We start from the raw sequence: 20,181 nt of genomic DNA on the forward strand, positions 1-20,181 counted from the left end.
TGGGAACTTTTCAATTCTTCAGCAGGCGGAGAGCGGAGACACGGACACAGACAGATTTCTGCACATGCGTTTGTGTGTGACTTCTCCACAAAGGAAAGATATGCACAAAGAGTGCATGCTGTCAGGTATCAGGATGGATGGATTGTAACTAAGGACAGTTTGGAGGCACTGGTACTGGGTTTTTTCCATTTTATGCTACGTTCACTCGCTCAAGTTCAGACAGATATATTGTAGTTTTTGCTATTTGACATTTAAAGAATATATTATCAGTTACTTTGCAAACCAGGATTTTTCCACCTAAAACACATGAGCTTAGAGGAAATGATGCATTCTTACAGTAAAATGGCCGATCTGTTTTTAAAGTGGTTAAAAATCAGCTCCACCTCAACCGTTTATCATCGTAGAAATAATAACAATGACAGGAGCCATTTCGCTGTGTAATGAGTACTTTTACTTTTGATACTTAAGGTACAATTTGCTTCCAATACTGTGGACTTTTTCTTTAATACTGAATGCAACTTCCTTAAGATTTATGGGATATCAAAACCCATGTTTGATCATGTCTGAGGCTGACAGCCGGTGCGGCTGTGTCCACCTTCCCCCATCAGAATTCAAGTTGTGTTTCCAGGCACAAGCCCAACTGCCAGGAAATGAAGTATCCACATACTGGGAGAGACCCAGTGCACGCATGCATTTCACATGATGCAGACAATTACAACATTGTTCGGCGTCTTCTTTCGCCTTTTTTATTAAAACAACGTGACACAATGAATCCTCTTGGCCCGCGGTGTGTTTAGGTGTGCCTTTGAAATGAAATGGGACCAGCAGTACTGCACTGAAACACAGCTACCACCGGTAACCACAGGTGACATCAAATCAACCACGACTGAAGGATTCGACCTTTAAATTTAAAATCTGCTCCACTTGCAGGTAAACACTGCCTGTGTGAGCGTGTCTGCATGTGAAACTGCTCCTTTGTGCATACTGTACATGTTCACACACTCCTACTGCCAGAGTTTGTGTGTGTGTGTGTGTGTGTGCGCGCTCTGGATTTCGTGCCAGTGGACGCGCCACAGATGGAGTCATGGTCATGCAGGGCCTCATGCCGCAGCCTCAGTCACCAAGGACGTCAAAAAAACACACACACACACACAAGAAGGAGACATTCTTGGGTGCCGTGTGGAAAACATGCCCCTGAGGGCTTGCCTGATTTAGAATGGTTAAGTCAGACAATAGCTCATTTGTGGTGCCTTTATCCCGACAAAAGGCGCTATAGGCAGTCATAAGGGCACATGGCCTATTGTGAATGGCTTAATGTTTAGTTTGTGCGTATGGGCCCATTGTGTGGTCAAGACATGCAGTCCGCCGGCCGAGCACAACTTCCTCATTGAGTCCATTAAAGCCTTGCATGTTTACAGTCGGATTATGATTGTTGTAAATAAGCTAATGCAGCCGTCCAGATCACATGGGATCAATGTAAACAAAGGGGGGGACAATGGCAGCGAGGGAGGGAGGGCCGGTAGACAGCTCCACGACAAAGAAACAGCTTAAAAACTGCAGGAATATATGATGGTGGTTTCCCATATTTGGAAAAAAAAAACAGCGGGTATTTCCAGACAGATGGTCCGCATAGCCGTAAAATAAGGTAATTAATATAATTTCCCCGCCCTCAGGACAATGGAATCCACCCAATTTTTCATAGATTTATTGGACAAGTGGCTCCATTGGATATGTATTTGTGTAAATTTGGTTCAATGGCTGATATTTACAGCCAGAAAAGGGGGGAAAGCTGGAGGAAGGGGTCAGGATGAGAGGCTTTTTTTTTTCTCATCACAAGACCTAAAGACGCCGACGCGCAGTCGTCCAGCGGGCCTCGTCTGAAACAAAATTAGGAAGCGCAATTTATGGGAGCACTTAGGGAGGAAAATACAACCTGTAACTCTGAGATACATCTGCATAAGTCAAAGTGTGTGTACTCTGATGCACAATTTATACCCCCCGAACCGATAAACAGATCAGACGTGGAGACGGTGGGGGATGGGAGGGGTGAGGTGTAAGTGGGGATGAGGAGAAGAAGAGAGGGATGAGAGGGGATGAGAGGGAGATGTTTTACCCTAGATGGCTCTCTATCTGTCCCCGAGACCGAGTCGGGGGATCAAGTGCTGTTTAGATTGGAGGGTGGATAAAAATTCCTCGCCGTCCGAACGCCGACTCCTTCATCAAGTGGAGGAGCAACGCGGAAGATGGGTGGTTTAAAGGAGCGGAGGATGGATGGGGTGAGGAGAGAAGGAAGGGGGAAAAGAGGGAAGGTGAGCTGAGGAGCGAGATGACGAAGACGCTTGTTTCATCTTCTGTCAGCTTGAATGGGAGGATGAGAGAGATTCTACAAGCAGGGGAAAGGCAGTGAAAGAGAAAATGAAGGGGAGATAGGAGCGCTAGAAGGAGTGAGGAGAAAATGAGAAGGCCCATGTAAAACGCTTTTGATGCATAAATACTGATATGAGGACATGTACTGATGATAAAAGTGTTTTATTTCTATTATTTGAAACGACTGACACCGAAAGTATCTTATCAATCACCTGCTTTACTCTCCTTGACAAACAAACAAACAGTCGTATTATTGGACGTTTCTAATTGGCTGTAAAGCAACAGCGGCAGGGAGAGGAGAAGGAGATAGAGGAGGAGTGAGCAATAAAACGTAGAGAAGGAGCTACAGGAGGAAGGTGGCGGCGATAAGAGGTGGATAAAGAGTGAGAGTCGTAGTAAATCAGCGCCGAGGCAGCCAGCGAGCTGGCGAGTGTTTAGGGTAAACACACTTTTATCACCTGTCCCCACGCCAACCTGCCAACAGACAGTGTTTTGGGTGTTTTACATGAGCCACAGGCAACTTACACTGTGTGTTACTGTGTGTGTGTGTGTGTGTGTGTGTGTGTGTGTGTGGCAGACAAGCATCAACACTCCCAAACAAGCTCTGCCAAAAACAACACAGTGTGCCACAGGCTTCCACTCAGCCTGAGTCTCTGCCTTCTCCCTCGCTCTGTCTCTCACTCGCTCTGTTTCCATGTGTTTCTCAACGTCCTGAACGGAGCACAGCGGCCGCGTATCCCGTTTCAAAGTTTTCTCAGCGCAGAAGCACAGGAGTCGACTGGATAATCTCATTTTTGACAAATCAGGATTTTTTTTTTCTGGCTGTTTGTTGTGACTGGCGGGTTTAAATGCTACAATAACCGTCATCATCAGCTCCAAATTCGACCACAATTCACCCAGAATCTGAAAATGAAGCGTCAGTTTTGCCTTCCACTAGCTGTTAGCACGAGCACGTTAAGCCAAGCGACGATTTTTAGAACACAAAACGTTCAGAAACAATGAAAAACAGAGTTATGGAAATTGTTTGACACTTGCAAACTACATTTCACATATAAATTAATATGCTCATTAATTCAGTCAGCGGTATTTCGCAGCGTACCACAGTTTTTACATCTGACTGCTGCACTGGTAGTGATGCTTTTGACATAAACCAGCAATCACTGGTTTGCCAGAGCTGAAGGGGGAGCAACTGTAGTCATGAGCGCTGATTTATGGTTTCGATCTGCCTACCAGCACCTCCAAAGCTCACTAACTAACATATTATGTTTTGGTTATTCAATCCAAACACAAACCAACAAGTGAACTGCGTGTTGTTGTTTTACAGGATGCTATTTCCTGGCCAGCGAGTGAGCAGATTCCCCAAAACACTGAACTTCTCTTTTAACCTCTAAACAGGGTTTGTAGCTTTAATTTCTCATCAAAGAATCGAATGTTTTCCTACGCAGCCTTGGAAGTGCTCCAACTGTCATTCATCAAGATTAAGAGGACTTTTATTTCATGGAATAACTCTGTCGTAACAATTAATACGACTGCTTTGAGTGAAAAAGCGACTTTTTTTTTAGGTTCAGTAAAGCTTTGCTCTCATTGAACAGCACCTGAAAAATGGCTGAAACCAATCAAGTCATCACACCTTCTTTGCTTCTTTCACGTGAAGATAAAACAAGTCTCCATTGTGGTTGTGTGGTCGTTAGCGAGAAGTGTTTTTCTGTGTTTGGCTTCAAGTGAGAGTGTTAAATTTGACCATAACTCAAAAGCACATAAGAACAATTCTTGGGAGAAACTTTCCATTGGTTTTCTGACAGTGGGTCTACATTCAGGAAGCTAGTTTATTTGCTTTACAGAAGTATACTTAATTCACATTTTATATTTGATGGCATTTCAAAAGTTCCCCTATAATTCACTTGACATTTGGATGGAAACATGGCGTCTCTTTCACTCACTTTCTCTCTCTCACACACACACACACACACACACACACACACACACACACACACACACACACAGAATCTGCTGTGCCAATGCTCGGGAACTCCTGAGTCTGCAGTCAAACGCCAAAGTAAAGAGAGAAAAACATTAATCTGAAAAATTAGTTAATGTTAAAAATAACAAAGGCCAATGTTCTAGTGGCTGCCTGATGTTTGTGTAACACATCCACGGCTGAAAAAACTATTTCGTGTCTCGACTTCGCTCCTGAACGCGCGCAAATGGAAGCTGACAGCTACACTTTGCACTTCCAAATTTATGTCAGTGGTGTGACTTCAGCTGCAGACCCCACAGCATCAGAGAGAGAGAGAAAGAAAGAAGGAAAGAAAGAAAGAAAGAAAGAAAGAAAGAAAGAAAGGGTAGAGAGCAAACTGCATGGGCAAAAAGATAAATAACACAAAAACCAACAGAAACAAAGACAATAAGAACAGTCAAAAAACAGCAATATTAAAGAAAGAAGAAGAAGAAGAGAAGAAGTGCAACCGACAGAAAAATCCAGAGAGGAAGAAAGACACAGAGAAGAAGAGCGAGAGCAACTGATCGAGTGAAAGGGAGAAACAGAGCAGGAGAGGCGCAGAGAGAGCAGCTGTCCTAACAGCTGGCCAGCAGGATTGATGTCTCAGTGAAATAAAACTCAACATATGTCCAAACATGAGGAGACGGGCCAGCCAGGAGGAGGAAAAAGATACACACAGGCAAACACACACTGACATGTGAACACCGCAGCACTCCGAAGCACTCCAACATACGACACACACACCACACACACTGATTAAAGAATGCCAGTGCGCTGCTGCGATGTTTAATTGCTCGGAGAGGTTACAACACGCACACACACACACACACACGCACACACTCACTTCGAGTGGCCTATCAGTGCCTGCTCAGTGCTGTAAAACCATTAAACTGCAGAGCGGTTAGCCCGGCTGCGTGTTAGCACGGTGTTCATTTCACACACACTATTTTCATCTGTCAGATGACACCCAGACTCTCTTGTCGCAGAACATGGCCTGAGAAAGCAGCCGGCCCTCCTGGCTGGGGGGGGGGTTTCTGGGGGATAGTAGCCCTGTGTAACCCTCCTTTCATACATCACCCCCTTCACACACTCACACACACACACATTCTTTTGCTTTTGCTGCCCAGTGATATGTTTGGACAGAGCAGGCCACCTGTAGGAGCCACATGTTCGCTCAGAGTGTGCTGTGACGTTAAACCGAGGCTCTAATGCTACGAGTCAACACGTAGAATAAACTTTAATTCTATAATTTTAAAAAAAGAAAGCATTCCTGCAAATTAAACCTGTTGTATAAAAAATGATAAAAGCAAAACGGAGTGGCTAAACTGAAAGGCTGCAATTAACATTTCTTTCTATTATGTTTGATTCATCTGATGATTATTTCCTTGGTTACTGGATTAACTGGTTGGAAAAGAGTGAAAAGTTTCATCACAATTTTGCAACCAAAAAAATTACATATTTAAATTGCTTTTGCTTCCTGTCCCAGTTAAAGTTATTCATCATTAAAAGAAGCCTGCAGGTCATCTAAAGGCATTCATAGGTAGAAACTCAGTTGGTGTGAAATCCTCAAAATGTCAGTATTTGTTAGTTGATCACAGACGAAGCTGAATCTGAAGTTTAGGGTGTTTTAGTGTGGTGCTTAAGTCCAGTTAATTTATAATGTGCTCTGCAGAATAATTGTTATTATTATTCCACATTTTACCAACAACAGTTTTCTGGAGTCTTCCTGAGCTCATGTGTTCATCTCCTTCATCCAATCATGTGTTCACAAAGTGGTGAACCTCGCTCCATCCTCTGTGATCGACTGAGCCTTTCCAGGATGCCCCTTCATACCCAATCATGATCCTTTCACCTGTTACCAATGAGCCTGTTTACCTGTGGAATGTTCCAAACAGGTGTTTTTGGAGCGTTCCACATCTTTCAGTCTGTGAAACGTGTTGTTACATCATTCAAAATAAGCAGATTTTTACAAAAATCAATGAAGCTGTTTCATTTATGTTTGGCGCAGCATGCTAACTTAGAATACTTTATGTGGCCTGTAGGCGACAGCAGAGGTGATATAGTTGCATTCTGGAGTGAGTTAATAAAATAAAGAACTGACACTGAGAAAATTCCGTCTCCTGGCAAAACCTGATAATCAATGATCAATTACGGGTATAAATCTACATGGCACACAACCTGAACCCTTGCTCCGACCTTTGACCTTTCACACAAACACTAATGACTGTATTTTACTCGACGTGCAGCTGAAAGAATTAAAGCAGGCCCCATCTTTGCCTGGGTGGGGCCTTGATTCCCACTGGGGCCACCCATGCTAAAAATACTCACAAAGTACTCCCTCCCAGCAGCATAAAGTACTTTATGTGATATAAGGTGGCCGTGCTGTCGAAGGCGACGGGTTGAAACCCTGCAACCCTGAATTAGACAAAGGATAGTGTTTCTACCGAAGGTGTGAGCTTAATGCTAGAAAAGCCTGCCTGCTGATCCCCGCTGTGCAGCCAGAGAGATCAGGTCCGCCCTGCATTACGGCTCCGATACCAACAACCGCTGCAGTCTAACGGTCCGAACGTTAGGAAACCACGTCCACCAAGGAAAGGCCCTGTGGCTGCAGGCAGCACCATCGTCAGGCCACTGAATGAGTAACAGGACAACAGTCAGACCAATGGTGACTCTTATTAGTGGCTGATTTCATTTAATTTATCACTTGTCTTATGAAGGAATAAAAGCCCAGAATTATCCTGATACTTTCCAGCTTCACCACCTCAGCTCTTTGTTTGATGGAGAACAATCAAGCAACCAAAGCAAGACTTTGGATTCTATCAGCCTAAAATGTAAAGTTATGGATTCATATTTTATTTCCTTTTGTCTCCTGTCATATTTATTTCTTTTATTGAAAATAAAGTAAACATAAATGGTCTGTTTATAAGTAGAAATGATCGTTCTGTGAAATGTGTGTATTATTTAGACTTGATGGACCCAAACTTCACAGCAATGACAACTCAAAGTGCTTGGACACACTTGAATGGCTCTTCAGTTATAAGGATTTTGGTTTAGTTTGAGATTTATCCACTTTGCTGTGTCATTGAAATGTTTAAATCTCTGTTTTTTGATAAAACAAAACAACTGGATCCTGAATAAACTCCCATCCAGAGTGAAAAATTGCTTCTTTGTCCAATGCACGCTTCCAAAACACCAGTTCAAGACCAGAGCTTCTGGTTCCACTTTAGGCATGATATATGAAACCCTAACCTACTTAGCGCACACACACACTGATGCAGACACACACACACACACACACACATACATACAGCGCAATGTGTGGTTCAGACACAATAGGAGCGTTGTTTTGGGTCGGGCCCTCAGGGGAGCTGATGTGGGTGGACCCTCTGGTTTAGGTCACAGAGGAGAGATTGGGGGGTCAGGGAGCCAAATATCAGCAAGGGGGGGGCCGCTGGAGAGTCTGGGCCGAGCCGACAACGCTCCACAGCTGACCAAAGAGGAGAAAAGGAAAGTGGATCCAACATGGCCGCCTCAACTCCCCAGCTAGCCCCTCTGCTGCGATCCCGACGCTGCATCATCTGTGAGCGGAGCTACCGTCAACTGCAATGAGGCGCTAGAACCAGCTAACAGACTGTCCATGAAATAGTTTTGCAAGATAAGGTTTTTTAACGACCGCTTTGCATTAAAAGGCAGAAACAACAGTTTTAGTAGAAGTCTGATCAAGGCACTTAAATTAGGGCTCATTGTTTTGTTTTTTTTACATAGTAACTACATTTGAACCTTCGTTTTTCTGTTTCCACACATGCAAAAGTGTTTCCTGCATCCAGAAGACGAAGTTAACCATCTTTTACCCAAGGTTCAGAAAATGCTTCAGATTATGCACCAGAGCTCTTCAGATTAAGAATTTGTGCTGCTAACAGTATCTCTATAAATGTTGCACTATTTGTATTATTATTATTTCCAATATCCAAATGAAATATAAAGTCATATCCTTTTCCATCTAAACAAAATAATGAGCCCTAATCTCTCAAGAAAATTGATAAAATTCTCAAAACACTGAACTGTAAACAAATGAAATTATCAGACCAATTTTGGACAAATGGCGAGTTCATTAGAGCTGCAGCAGCGTTCTGTAAATCAAAGCCGTGCGTGTGACCGTTCGACAGAGACAACAGTTTGTTTTTCAGCAGATAAACGTCCACATCTCTGCAGAGCCGTGTCAAACACGCTCCACTGCTTTCAAACATGACGTATGTTGCTTTTTTTTCCTTACAGTCGTATCATATTGGCCTTTGTCGGATGCTAAATTATCAGGTGGATAATTTGGCTTTTCACTGAAATCCTAGCAAAAAAGCAAGACTTGATAAAATCACAATTTAATCTGATTCTTTTGGACGGCATTCAAAACTGTTCCGACAAACCACATTGCATGCACTCGTACCATATGCTGGCTGGCCGGCAGCCAAACTGAGCAGGAGAGGGCTACCAGGCATATCCCACAGACTGTATTTGTAGTCAAGACCCACTGGCTGTGGCTGATCATTAGTAAAGAGATCCCTATCAATTACAGAGGAAGAGATTGAATCCAACCACAAAAAGTCCAGGGGGAGTGGGCTTGTTGGCAGAGCTGAGGAGAGCAGCACTGACCACCAAACACAGGGATGTGCAAAAGTAGATTCAACGTCCAAGATTTAAGAATGAAGCTCATGTTTGGAAAAAATACACGCACAGTGCTGCCCCTAATGTGACCAGTTGGCACAGAGTTTATGCACCAGCATCCCAAATACTAATCTACACACACACACACACACACACACACACACACACATAGACAAAGCCTCGACCTGCACACAATCACAGCTCAAGCTCCCAATCCCATAGTGGACGGCAAACATAGTGCCAGAGCCAAGGCCTTGTTAATTAGCCAATCAGCTTAACTCTCGGGGCTGACCCACCTCGCCTGTTAAGCTGTCATCACAACTGCTTCCACCTGAGTGTATGAATCCATAAGCCCTCACACACACACACACAAATAGATCGGGCACACGGGGCTCAAAGGGCATGCTTGAGTTCGAAGTTCGGTCATGCACTATAACTTCATCTGCAGCTTAGCTGAAAAAGCCTCAGATGGTTTAACCTTCAAACAGTGCTGCTGACAGGCCTGAGCTAGCAGCTAAGAAAGATCCATTTGTCCCCCTGTAACAAAAGGATTCTTCTGGCTAAGCGCTAGCAGCCACAGGTGTTGATGCTGAACACACAGAGCTCCACGAGCCGAGGATGCACATGATTATACGTCGTTCCCAACTCGCCGACTAACTAGACTGGAAGCGCTGAAACAGGCTTTCAGCAGTGAGAGCGAACAAAGCGAAGCCTGGCAGAATGTCTCTATTGTCACGGAGGAGCAGGGTTAGGAGCAGGCTTGGCCTCACTCTGACCTCCTCCTCCAGCTGGGGAAGCCATTATATGGGTGATTGGGTGCCCAGCTCTGGCCTGGCCTCAAGTCAAGACACAGGGCAGACTCCTCCAATCTGGACAACACACTGTCGGACGAGGCTCATGAAACTGGTGTCAAAGAGTGTAACAGGCACACTGCTCCACCAGAGGGCAGCGTGCAACGATTTGCGTGAAAAGCACAAGCGTGTATGAAGGTGCAGAACCAGCAGGGGGCGATAATGGCGGGAGAAAATCTTAGCATAAAGAACGACAAAGCGTGCTTAAGAGGGAGGTCGTGGTGGACGGATGGGTCAAACAGACAAACTGAGACAGTCACCTTAAACGTTTCTCATGTCTTTGCTAGCTTGACTGCAGAACGTGTTCTTTTCACGTGTAAGCGAGGCAAAACATCACACTGCAGCGGTGGGGCGGTGGGGCTGTTGTGCTTTGGCGTGATGCAGGAAGGCATAAAACAGATGCTGCACACGAGGCTGCGAGAGGACACAAGACTGATTATACGCAGTGAGCGGCTTGTAGTTCACAGTGTTAATTTATGTGTTTAATATTATTCAAACGGCTTTGACTCTCAGTGTGTTAAATCTGCTAAAAACCGGAGGACATTAAATACCCATGACGTTAAAAAAAAGGTATTATTTTTAAGAGTTTAATACTTCAGAAATCCAGATAATGGCCACAATTGGCGAAACGAGCCAACAGCCCCTCAGCTGTCACCAGATTTGACAGTTAAAATAACCCAAACAATTTTTTGTGAAAAACTATTTGAGTTCATATCCCATTTCTCATCACAAGAAGCTGATTGAGAAAACATGTTTACAGGACCTTTATTCTTGCATTGCTTTTATAATTCGACATATTTCCAGCTGAAACAGGACACTGGGCAGACAAAAAGGGAAAATGGCTTAGTGTTTTGCATCTAATTATGAGTTCAAGTTTCCGCAAAAATGAATCAATTCAAGACAGTCATGATGACTTATGAAAAGGGAGCCGGGTTCGCTGGATCCCAGACGTGCACCGTCACATCGCGTTGCTGCTCATGCCAGATTGGAAGTTGTGATGTTGCCCATTTCTACATGATGGGGCCTTGAGGTATCAACAGAATCTGCTGTTTTTTCTCTTAAAAACCGTGTGTTTTCGGGATCTATAACAAATATCATAGTAAATTAAATACGGCTTCAGTGCAGATCTCTCAGGCCAATGCCCCTTCAGAGTGATGGGTAACCGTCAAATAGCGTCTGACTGCCTGTCAACACCGTGAATGTTCAGTGATCATGAAAAAAACATGAGCCATGTCCCATCAAATCTGTGAGTCTGTTTGACTTGAAGCCTCGTTCTCGCCAGTCAGCGTCCCTGCTTCCGTCTCCAAACGAGACAACAGCAGATGTGTTGTTCTTATATCATCCGCAGCACTCAGGAGAAGCCTGAGACTTAACTCCAGTCCACTTTAAGTACTTAGTCGTCAAATTCATAAATAAGTAACACAGGTGTCCATTTTATAACCACTCTGCAGCGGTACAGTGAGGCGGTAATTGAGCCCAATCTCATTTGCAAATGAAACATGCGAATTGTACAGTAATTCATACGAGCTCAAGTGTAAGCAGGGATTAGAGTGATGTTAAGTGTTTGCCAGGCGCCAGAGCTGCTCTAGGCACATTAGATGGCTGACTAAGTTGGCATGAGGGCACTGCGCCCATGCCAGGCCCTGTTAACGGCGGGTCGGGGCCCGGGAGGCACAACAATACAGATAATGATAATTCAGTCATCAAAACTGAGGGAGCTTGATTACACACTTCACTTGGTTTAATGTGTATCGGGCAGAATGGTTTGGTTTGGCATTCAGATAAATGTGTCCACTCCTCGCTGCTTTTTCCCTTTTTGTATGGAGGGCTCAAGGAGAGAAGGTGAATTCAGATTAATGATCGCTAACGAGAGCCCTATCAATGTTAAGAGAGCGGTTATTGTTTATGTCTCTGTTTATTACAGGATTTTATTTCTCATCTTCTCGATCGCTCACTTTTAGCTACAAAATGACAGAGGACGGAGGAGTGTTTCCATTCCACGGTGTGTCTGGTGCCCACATTTTTCTTCTGATGTTCCCTCATCCCGGCCTTGAACATTTTATTCAGCAACCTGCCTACCAGTTTAATAAGTGCTAAGTGCTTTAACAGTACAGAGGACGCCTTTTGTCTGCAGTAAGCATATCTAAACCTTCGCACAATGCAGGCCCAACCAAACATGAATGCAAAATGTGAGACCTTCACCCTCTTGGCGTGTGCGTTGTGAAAGTCCAGGCAGAAAGGACGTGTTTGCAGCAACCAGCTGTGTGGCTATACACAATCTTAAAGAGTTCCTGATAAAGGTTTTAAAAGCTGAGGCGGCAGTTGGGTGAAAAAAAAAAAAAAACCTAGCACATTGCAAAGCGAGGCCATGTCTATTCATTAGAACTGTCACAGGCACTTAGGGCTCCTCTGAGTAGCGGACAGCTAACAGCGTGCCGACAGGGGGTGAGCGCAGCACGAAGGCTAACAACGACATCATCCGCACTTTAGCTCAGGGCTACAGCACACAGAGGGGTCAGCCATGTTAGGCTAAGTGAGTGCTCAGTGGCTAATAGGGTCCGCTCCATTTGATCATACAGCCAATCTAACCTGGGAGAGCGCTGCTGACTGAACCCTTTTCAGCAGGAGGCGGAGGACAAGGCAAGGGACGGCATTGTTCGCGCTTTAATGTGCTTGCCATTTCAGCGCAGATGATCAAATCTGGTCGTAGTAGAAGAGGATTCTGAACAAAACCGTGTTTTAAGTGTCAGTCGAAGCGAGCACGTGCCGCTGAAGAGACGGAAAAAAGACCCGGAGCGAACGCAGAACGAACCTGTGGAGCTTTCTGCCGTGCAACGCTTGAAATACAAAACGACCCACAGCGGGAATCAGTGCATAAGCCTATTTACCAGGATGGCCTTGCACTCCTGTGTGCATTACATTCTTTTAACGAAACAAAAAATCTGACAGCAAACGCTTTGCCTTTACCAGTAACACACAACAAAGCTTTAAATCAGGATGTGAGCAAGGTTGCCCGTTGAAGAGGGATTCCAAAAATGTGCCAAAAGTGATTTCAAAGGTTCCTGAAGTTGAAGGATAGACACAGAAAGGGGGAAGAGAAATACCAATCCCATCATCACACCGTGAAATTTGTCACGAAATGAAGGAGCATTATTCCAGCAAATTAACAAAATGACAAAAAGAAAAGGGGTGTGGAGATTTAGCGCTCGACAGTTCTGAATGTAACCGTTTGCCACTGAAGGAGACCTCGCTTAATGAAGCATTCAGCCGCAGCCATCTATTGATCACCTCCTCTCATTTTCACTAAACTCATTAGGAGAAGAAAGCAGAGGTACTTGTCAATCTCCATACGTAGGGTTAGGCTCTAAATGAACTGCATTACCACAGCAGTGCGTGAAAGACATTTTTACAACGCATCTTCAAGGAGCTCAGCAATTCACATCAATGTTTACAAGGCCCACGGTTATTATTCATGCTAACGCCGTGTGGTTCAGTGTTCCTGGATATATTTCACATGTTTATCTCTTTTGTTTTTCTCTTAGCTGAAGAATGATCAATGCCGCCGGTCCTGCCTGGATAGCAGCTCTGCTAATTAGCAAAGGAGGAGCCGAACTCGATAGCAAGCTGTGGTTTTTGTCTTCTTTTTTTTCCCCAAAGAAGAGGAAAAATGTGCAGGAAATCTGAGTCATTTTTGGGCATCAATGGGTGAAATATTTCAGGCTGTTTTTACAGGAAAACTGTGGTGCTGCTGCTGTATCTCTGTCACATCCACTGCTGATCTGACTGACTTTATACACGACTACAGCTTTCCTTTGCAGAGACTAGATGGAATATACTCCATTTTTGATTATTTGTATACATATATTTATGGTTTACACTAATATTTTTGATTGTTTTTTTGGGATTTTGACGCTAGAAGCTGGAACCAAAATCATAAATAATGGAACCTCAACAACACGACACACGTTAGTGTGTCAGTCAGTGTTGAGTAAATAGTCTTTTGTGTGCTATTCATGATCAAATTACTTCCATTTCTAGGGATTATTATGTTTTGCAAGACAATAAGGGAACAATTTAAGACTATTAAAAACGTACACATAGTCTAAAAGAAGCCAAGAGTCACATGATCACAAAGGATATCAAGAACAGGAAATATATTGTTGACCATCTTTGTTTTGGATGCCATGTAGTTAACTTGCTTATCCAATTAAAAAGCATGAAATATTCTCAATAAGAGACGAGAAATCCTGAGAAAACTAAAGGAAGTTTTGCTCATGTTGCTCACATGCGATCAGGAATATTTGTTTTGATGTCTTCAAATGTGCAGAAACCGTCCATAAGATTAAAAAGAAGCTTAGCGGAGTGAAGCCTCGTGAGGGAGGGAGAGGAGAAAGCGACACGTGTGATGGAAAAACAGGTGAAAAGAAGACGCACACTTAAAGTTGTCCCCCAGCATTTCCTTCCACTCACGTCCCCTTTGATTTGACAGGAGGGTGTCACAACACACACACACTGGAACTCACAGGTTTTTCCTTTCAAACCAGTTTCCGTACTGTACATAAGAGGCAAAGCCACCTATCTTTCAACTAAAGACACTGTGTACTGTATTACGCCTCTGGCTGTTCCATCCTGGCCCACTTTACTGTATCAATAACAAAGTAAAACCTTTAAATGAGAGAGATCAAGCACTCCTCTGATATCATCATGATTACTATGTGCACATAACAGTAAAGAGGGGTGTTAGATGGTTTTAGATCTGGCTTGCTGTCGGCTGTGAAGGGGCAAGCCGAGGCATGCTGGGAGACTCCGGCGCTTTCCTGTGTGAGCGCTGCAGATCAGAGGAGCAGACGAGAAAGGGAAACCAGTGTTTTCACTGATTGATATTGTGATCTAACAAGCGAGGGATCTGTCAGTTGTAATTTTAGATGTTCAAAGATCCTCTGGAGAGGATGTGTTCGGAAAGTGAAAACAAAATACAGGTAAGGCTGTTTGACGCTTTACAGCGTGTGAGGGTGAGGAGTAAATGAGAGACGGCAGCATCCTGTTTGTTACATATGAGGGAGTAAACTCTTTTTACCCACAGCAAAACTGTTTGCGGTGTGTCACATGGTTAAACGTTATTTTAAAGCTGAAATCTGTGTCTTATTTTGCTATAATACCGGTGTGTCAGCTGTTATTAGAGATGAAGATCAGCACATTCACTTGCTGTTTATGCTGCCTCTTCGGTCTCATTGCTCGATCTTTCTAGTTGACAATACAAGTAAAGTTCGGTTAAACCCGAGCTGTCTTATTCAAAATTACGTAAACATAAATTAGAGTCAGAAAATTACTTTAATATCACATCATCCTATGCTACTTCAGTGTGCAAATTATTATAATTTATCAGTGCAATCAAAGATATTAGTAAGGTTGGGGTTCAAGCTCTGTTCACACTTAAAAACATGAGATAACAATACAAGCACTGTTCTGGTTGCTCTGCCATCTTTGCTGTAGTTCCAACATCAGTTCAATAATGGATTTCAGCTGTAACGTTTGAGAGATTTTCAAACTGATGATGGAGGACAAAGAGCTCTCCAAGCAACTACAAAAAACTGGCCCTGAAGAACCAGCAACTCTGAAACTGACGTGACTGCTCGACCTTTTGTTCTACCATTACATCGTGTATTATTCGGCTAAAATATTAAATATGCAAAAATGGGCATTTGACTGAACCATTTATCCTGCTCCAGCAGCATAACCCCTTCTTTTAGGAGTTTACACCACTTTTCAAATCCTCATAAGCTAATAAAACATATTCTCTCAAAAGCCATAAAGCCAAAAAAGCTTCGACACTAATATAAAACAAGTCTGTTTCTCTTAGATCTATTTAAGTTTATATGTTGGAGATACATGATTTTCATATGACAGCAGCCAGAGGGTTCAGTGATGTTTCTAAGTGGAAGAGTGGCCCCCATGACAGCTAACACAGACACACATACCGTCTTGCTCTGTCTTGGTCAGCTCCACGAGCTTCTTCTGTTTCAGTGTGTCCACCACGTCTGCCAGGCTTCCTTTGCGGCGCTCCGGCGTCCCGAAGGCAAGGCCAATCATTGGCTCCCCGCGATCCCTGGAAAACTCCTCTGGCTTGGGTGGAGAGGTAGAGTTAGTCCGGTAGGAGTAGACTGAGCAGCCTTTACTGCTTTCGTTGTCCTGTGAGGAGGCAGCACACAAGAGAACAAAGCTAGAACTTCTGGAAAATACACAGATGAAGGTTTTATTATGAAGCTTTTGTATGTGAGAGCAAAATGCATGCTGGGAAGAAAAAAAAACACACATCTCACAATTCTCTGCTTCTCCACTGCATGCTTACATTGTTATTTTGGATGTAGCTGATGATTTCTTAGCACAGAGATAGCATAGCTTAGCTTAGAAATGTCACTGTTGAATCTATTATTGTACAATTAAACATACAAGGTTTGAATAAGGATTTCCTGCTGCATGACCTGTGTTTCCATCCCGCTGCTGTTTGCTCTGCTGGGTTCAGCGGAGAGGCACAAGGGTCTATTTTTACCAAGAAGATAAGCCCTTCAAGACGACCACATTGTCCCACACAACAGACACTTTAGCACAGGTGTTCTAACACCGGGGCTATTTCTGGACGCTTTCTCCTCCCCTTACAGAGTGGGGGGATCTCCAAGAACTTTAGGAGGCTTATGTTTCAAAGACAAGGGGCTTTGGCTAACAGCGGGATCTTAAGACGCCCTTGAAATGGCTCCAGGAGGCCCTGTTGTGCACTTTGTCTTTAAGCGGAAGATGCCTCTGTAATGAGGATTAGGAGATAGTGTGTCACTCGTGGATCGTTAAGGTGTGTTTTTCAGGTTCGTACATAGCGCTGCTCAGGAGTTATAAAAGCAGCGCGGTGAAGCCAAGAAGGTCTGATCATCATATCGTATGATAAACCAAAAGGTCACACGTGCAGTGTCTGCAGCAGACAATGTCCACGACTACGCCTGAAATGTTGTAAATTGTCCTTGAGCAAGGCACTGAACCCTGATCTGATCAGTAACTACATGCAAACGCTTTATGCTTCAATGTAGAAATGAAATATTTGGTGAAGCATATCCAAAGCAATTTGTTCCAAACAACTGTGTTACACAGTGAGGAAGATGATTTCTTCTCATTCGGGACTTTCATCATGCAAGACACATTCATCAAAATCTGAAAAAGAGATGCACGTATTGACCAAACTGTCCCTGGAAAGGTGAAGAGGAGCAGGATGGTGTTTCCCCTTTTCTGTCCTCAGCTTGTCCATCTTCAATATTCACATTTTACTCATTTAATGATATTTTGTGTGGTGCTACCACTTTATCCTCTGGCTGCCTTTCTGGAAGCTCAGTACACAAAAACTACCTTTTCTTCCTCTTTTTTTCTAATTCAGAACACACTTGAAAAAATGATTGCTCCATAGATTCCTGTTGGTCTCCTGTGGTCACCCGTGAGGAGGGTGGTCGTGTTCAGTGAGAGTGCGACAACTTAGCAAAACAGGGTGATGTAAAAAGAAGGCGTGGGCCTGCTTCAAGGGCTCAGGAACTTTTTGGTACCTTTGAATCAAGACACTGATGTTAAGTGAAGGCACATTTTCAAATCACTTTATTAATATTTAATTGTTCTTATTATGCACTTTGGATTTTAATCTCAAAACAGCAAACGATCAATATGAACGTTTGAGTGAAATCAGACCATCCAAAATCCTAATTATTGTGGAGAACGAGCAGGACTTTTGTCTGGGAAATTTTAAATATATTCTGCCACAACATTGATATCTGAGGAAACTTTACTCTCAGAACTTCCCACTTTCCTCTGAGGCTGAAGTCAAACACGCCCTTTTCATTAGGGACCAACAGAACCTGAAGCCAAGCACCTCAGCGCGCACACACACACACACATGAAAACAGGCTGTGGAGATGAGAAGAACCAGGGGCTATAACTCTCTAGAGAAGAAACCTCCGTGGGCTGCCTACAGCACTGCCTGCAGCACACAGACCACGGTGGACCACTGGGGCGTCAGTGTGTGCGTGTGTGCACACATGCTTTCACATGTTTGTGCATGCAATTGTGCACAATCATCATTATGCATGAGATTTTGCACAACCTGTGTACCGCTGCATGTATTTCATGGGTGTTTTATGAGTCATGTGCCCCGAGTGTGTACACTGTGTGCACACACTTACCACATTTGTTTTATGGATTTGAGTTATAGCAGCATATCTCAAGATAAGATATGGTCAATTTCTCAGCTCTGTGTAACTCAAATCTCACCATCGCAGCAGGCACCATGTTCTCCCACTCAGCATCCGTCAGCTTCTCTCTGACTGGCTGCGGCTCGTCCGGGTGGGGTTGGTCATGCGAGGAGGGAGACGGCGTCTCCTTTGGGCCCTCTCGCTTGTCGGTGGCCCAGGCCGCACTGTCCTGGCCTGTCGCTTCCTCTTCCTCACACGGTGGGTGGAAAGGAGGCGTTGCTTGCATGGAAGACATCATTCTGAGAAGGAAAAGAGGAAAAGGTTTTAATTTTGTGGCCAGTTTTTAGAAATGCAGCATGTAATTTTAAGAGATCTAAAGAAAGAATGAGAGAACTTGAACACACTCTTGTCAACCATCCTGGAGGAAAGCTCAAGTGAGCCATGAATGGCTGGAGGCTGATCTCACAACAATAAAGAGTGAGAGATATTTATCACCGGAGACGCTGCAACCTTCCAGAGCGTTGCAAACACTTTTTTCAAACATAAAGTAGATTTTTGTATATAAACTCAGCAAAAAAGTACAATTTCACTTCAATTAATATGCCCTTTCATGCAGTACAGTTTATTAATTTTGACAATTTGTCATTTACTTTACTGTGACTATACTTGCAGATATTTGAAGGAAAGCTACATATTTACCTGACCTAAACATGTTTTTGTACCTGCTTTATGGGGATTCTTCTCTATTTGCTCAGGTGTATTTTAAACATGTTCTTTGGTGCATTTCTTCCTCTTCTTCTCATTATTATTATTATTGTTATTAATAATAATGTTTTCTGAGAATGTATTACTTTTTTTTTACAGTTAAGCTTAATATCTATGCAACTTTTCATAAATCATGGCCGACTGAAATGTGCACAGTTTGAAAAGTTGTAATTAAGTGTTTCCATGGCTGCAGCTGGGTTACTGTAAATGAGCAATCAGCATGATACCATCAAAAATGTGGGGTGTTCTACTTCAGCCACCACTGGCTGCGTACTGAAGCCACAAAAAACACTGGAAATTTCAGAGCTATGCATTTGAAAAGTTAATTCAAAACCACAACTTTATTTAAAATGCAGACGCGTGAGCGCTAAAGATGTAACTACAGCTCACTCTCACACAACCAGTTTAAAGTACATATATTTTTGACATTTATCGCAGTCGTTCTGAGCAACTTATAATGACTGCAGCACATTCCTCACACACACACACACACACACACACACACACACACACACACACACACACGCACTCACACACACATCAAGCACATACTGCCATGGGGATAATCTATTAATCTATTAAGCAGCATCAAGGCCTCTCATCACCTCTGAGCTGCTAAAAAAGCAGACGCTGTGCTGCTGAGTTTCAGTGGAAAAATCGCTTTTTTTCTAACGTAAGCCTCAGGCTGGGTGAGTCATTACGCTAATACATCATTTACTGTAATGACTTCCCTTTGTTGCACTATAGTTATGAGGACTTTCATTGACCACATTTATTCCCTTAACCCTCCTCCCTTGTAGCTTAATCTCAGCCCTAAATTTTTATTCTAAATCTTAACACAGGTCCACTTTAAAGGATTTTCCACATCATTCCGTCATTATGGGGCTAATTGGTCCTTGTAAGTAATAACACACACACTTTAACAGCTGCATAGGAGCAAACACTCATCCTCACAAAATTGCTGCGTGATATCTAACAATTTCAGCAAATTTCAGCAGAAAAGACGTCGGACTGTAATGAATCGCTTTTGCTGTGATTCCCCACAAAAGCACACATGCACAAAATTTGTGCAAAGTAACAGAATGCTGCTTCGGTGTCTGCGCTCAGTAAATCACAGCTGCCCGTCCACCTCTGAAATATGCACACATCGCGGGTGCCTTTAAATGTAAATCTGAACCTCAGTCAAATGTCTGAAGGGAACGAGCGAGGCTGCAGAGTGCACGTGTGAGGAGGCAGCAAGAGGTGAAAACACATCATTTACAGAGGGCTGATAAAGAGTAAGAGACAGAAGTCCAATGTCAGCGTGAGATCGACTGAGAGA

General features: G+C 43.5%; 1 protein-coding gene across 2 annotated transcripts in view; it reads right to left on the reverse strand.

Annotated features, from left to right (window-relative positions):
• LOC143322527 (transcription factor SOX-6-like) overlaps positions 1-20,181 on the reverse strand; it is a 102,228-nt gene that overhangs the window by 45,894 nt on the left and 36,153 nt on the right. For both annotated transcript variants that reach the window (XM_076733769.1, XM_076733768.1), the window contains exons 3-4: positions 18,175-18,394; positions 15,855-16,065 (exon numbers count right to left, since the gene is read on the reverse strand). In XM_076733769.1, coding sequence (XP_076589884.1) covers positions 15,855-16,065; positions 18,175-18,393 — 430 coding nt within the window. In that variant the 5' untranslated portion in view covers position 18,394. The remainder of the gene's footprint in view (positions 1-15,854; positions 16,066-18,174; positions 18,395-20,181) is intronic.

Source organism: Chaetodon auriga, chromosome 6 (assembly GCF_051107435.1).
Source record: "Chaetodon auriga isolate fChaAug3 chromosome 6, fChaAug3.hap1, whole genome shotgun sequence".
In the NCBI taxonomy this organism is placed as follows: domain Eukaryota; kingdom Metazoa; phylum Chordata; class Actinopteri; order Chaetodontiformes; family Chaetodontidae; genus Chaetodon; species Chaetodon auriga.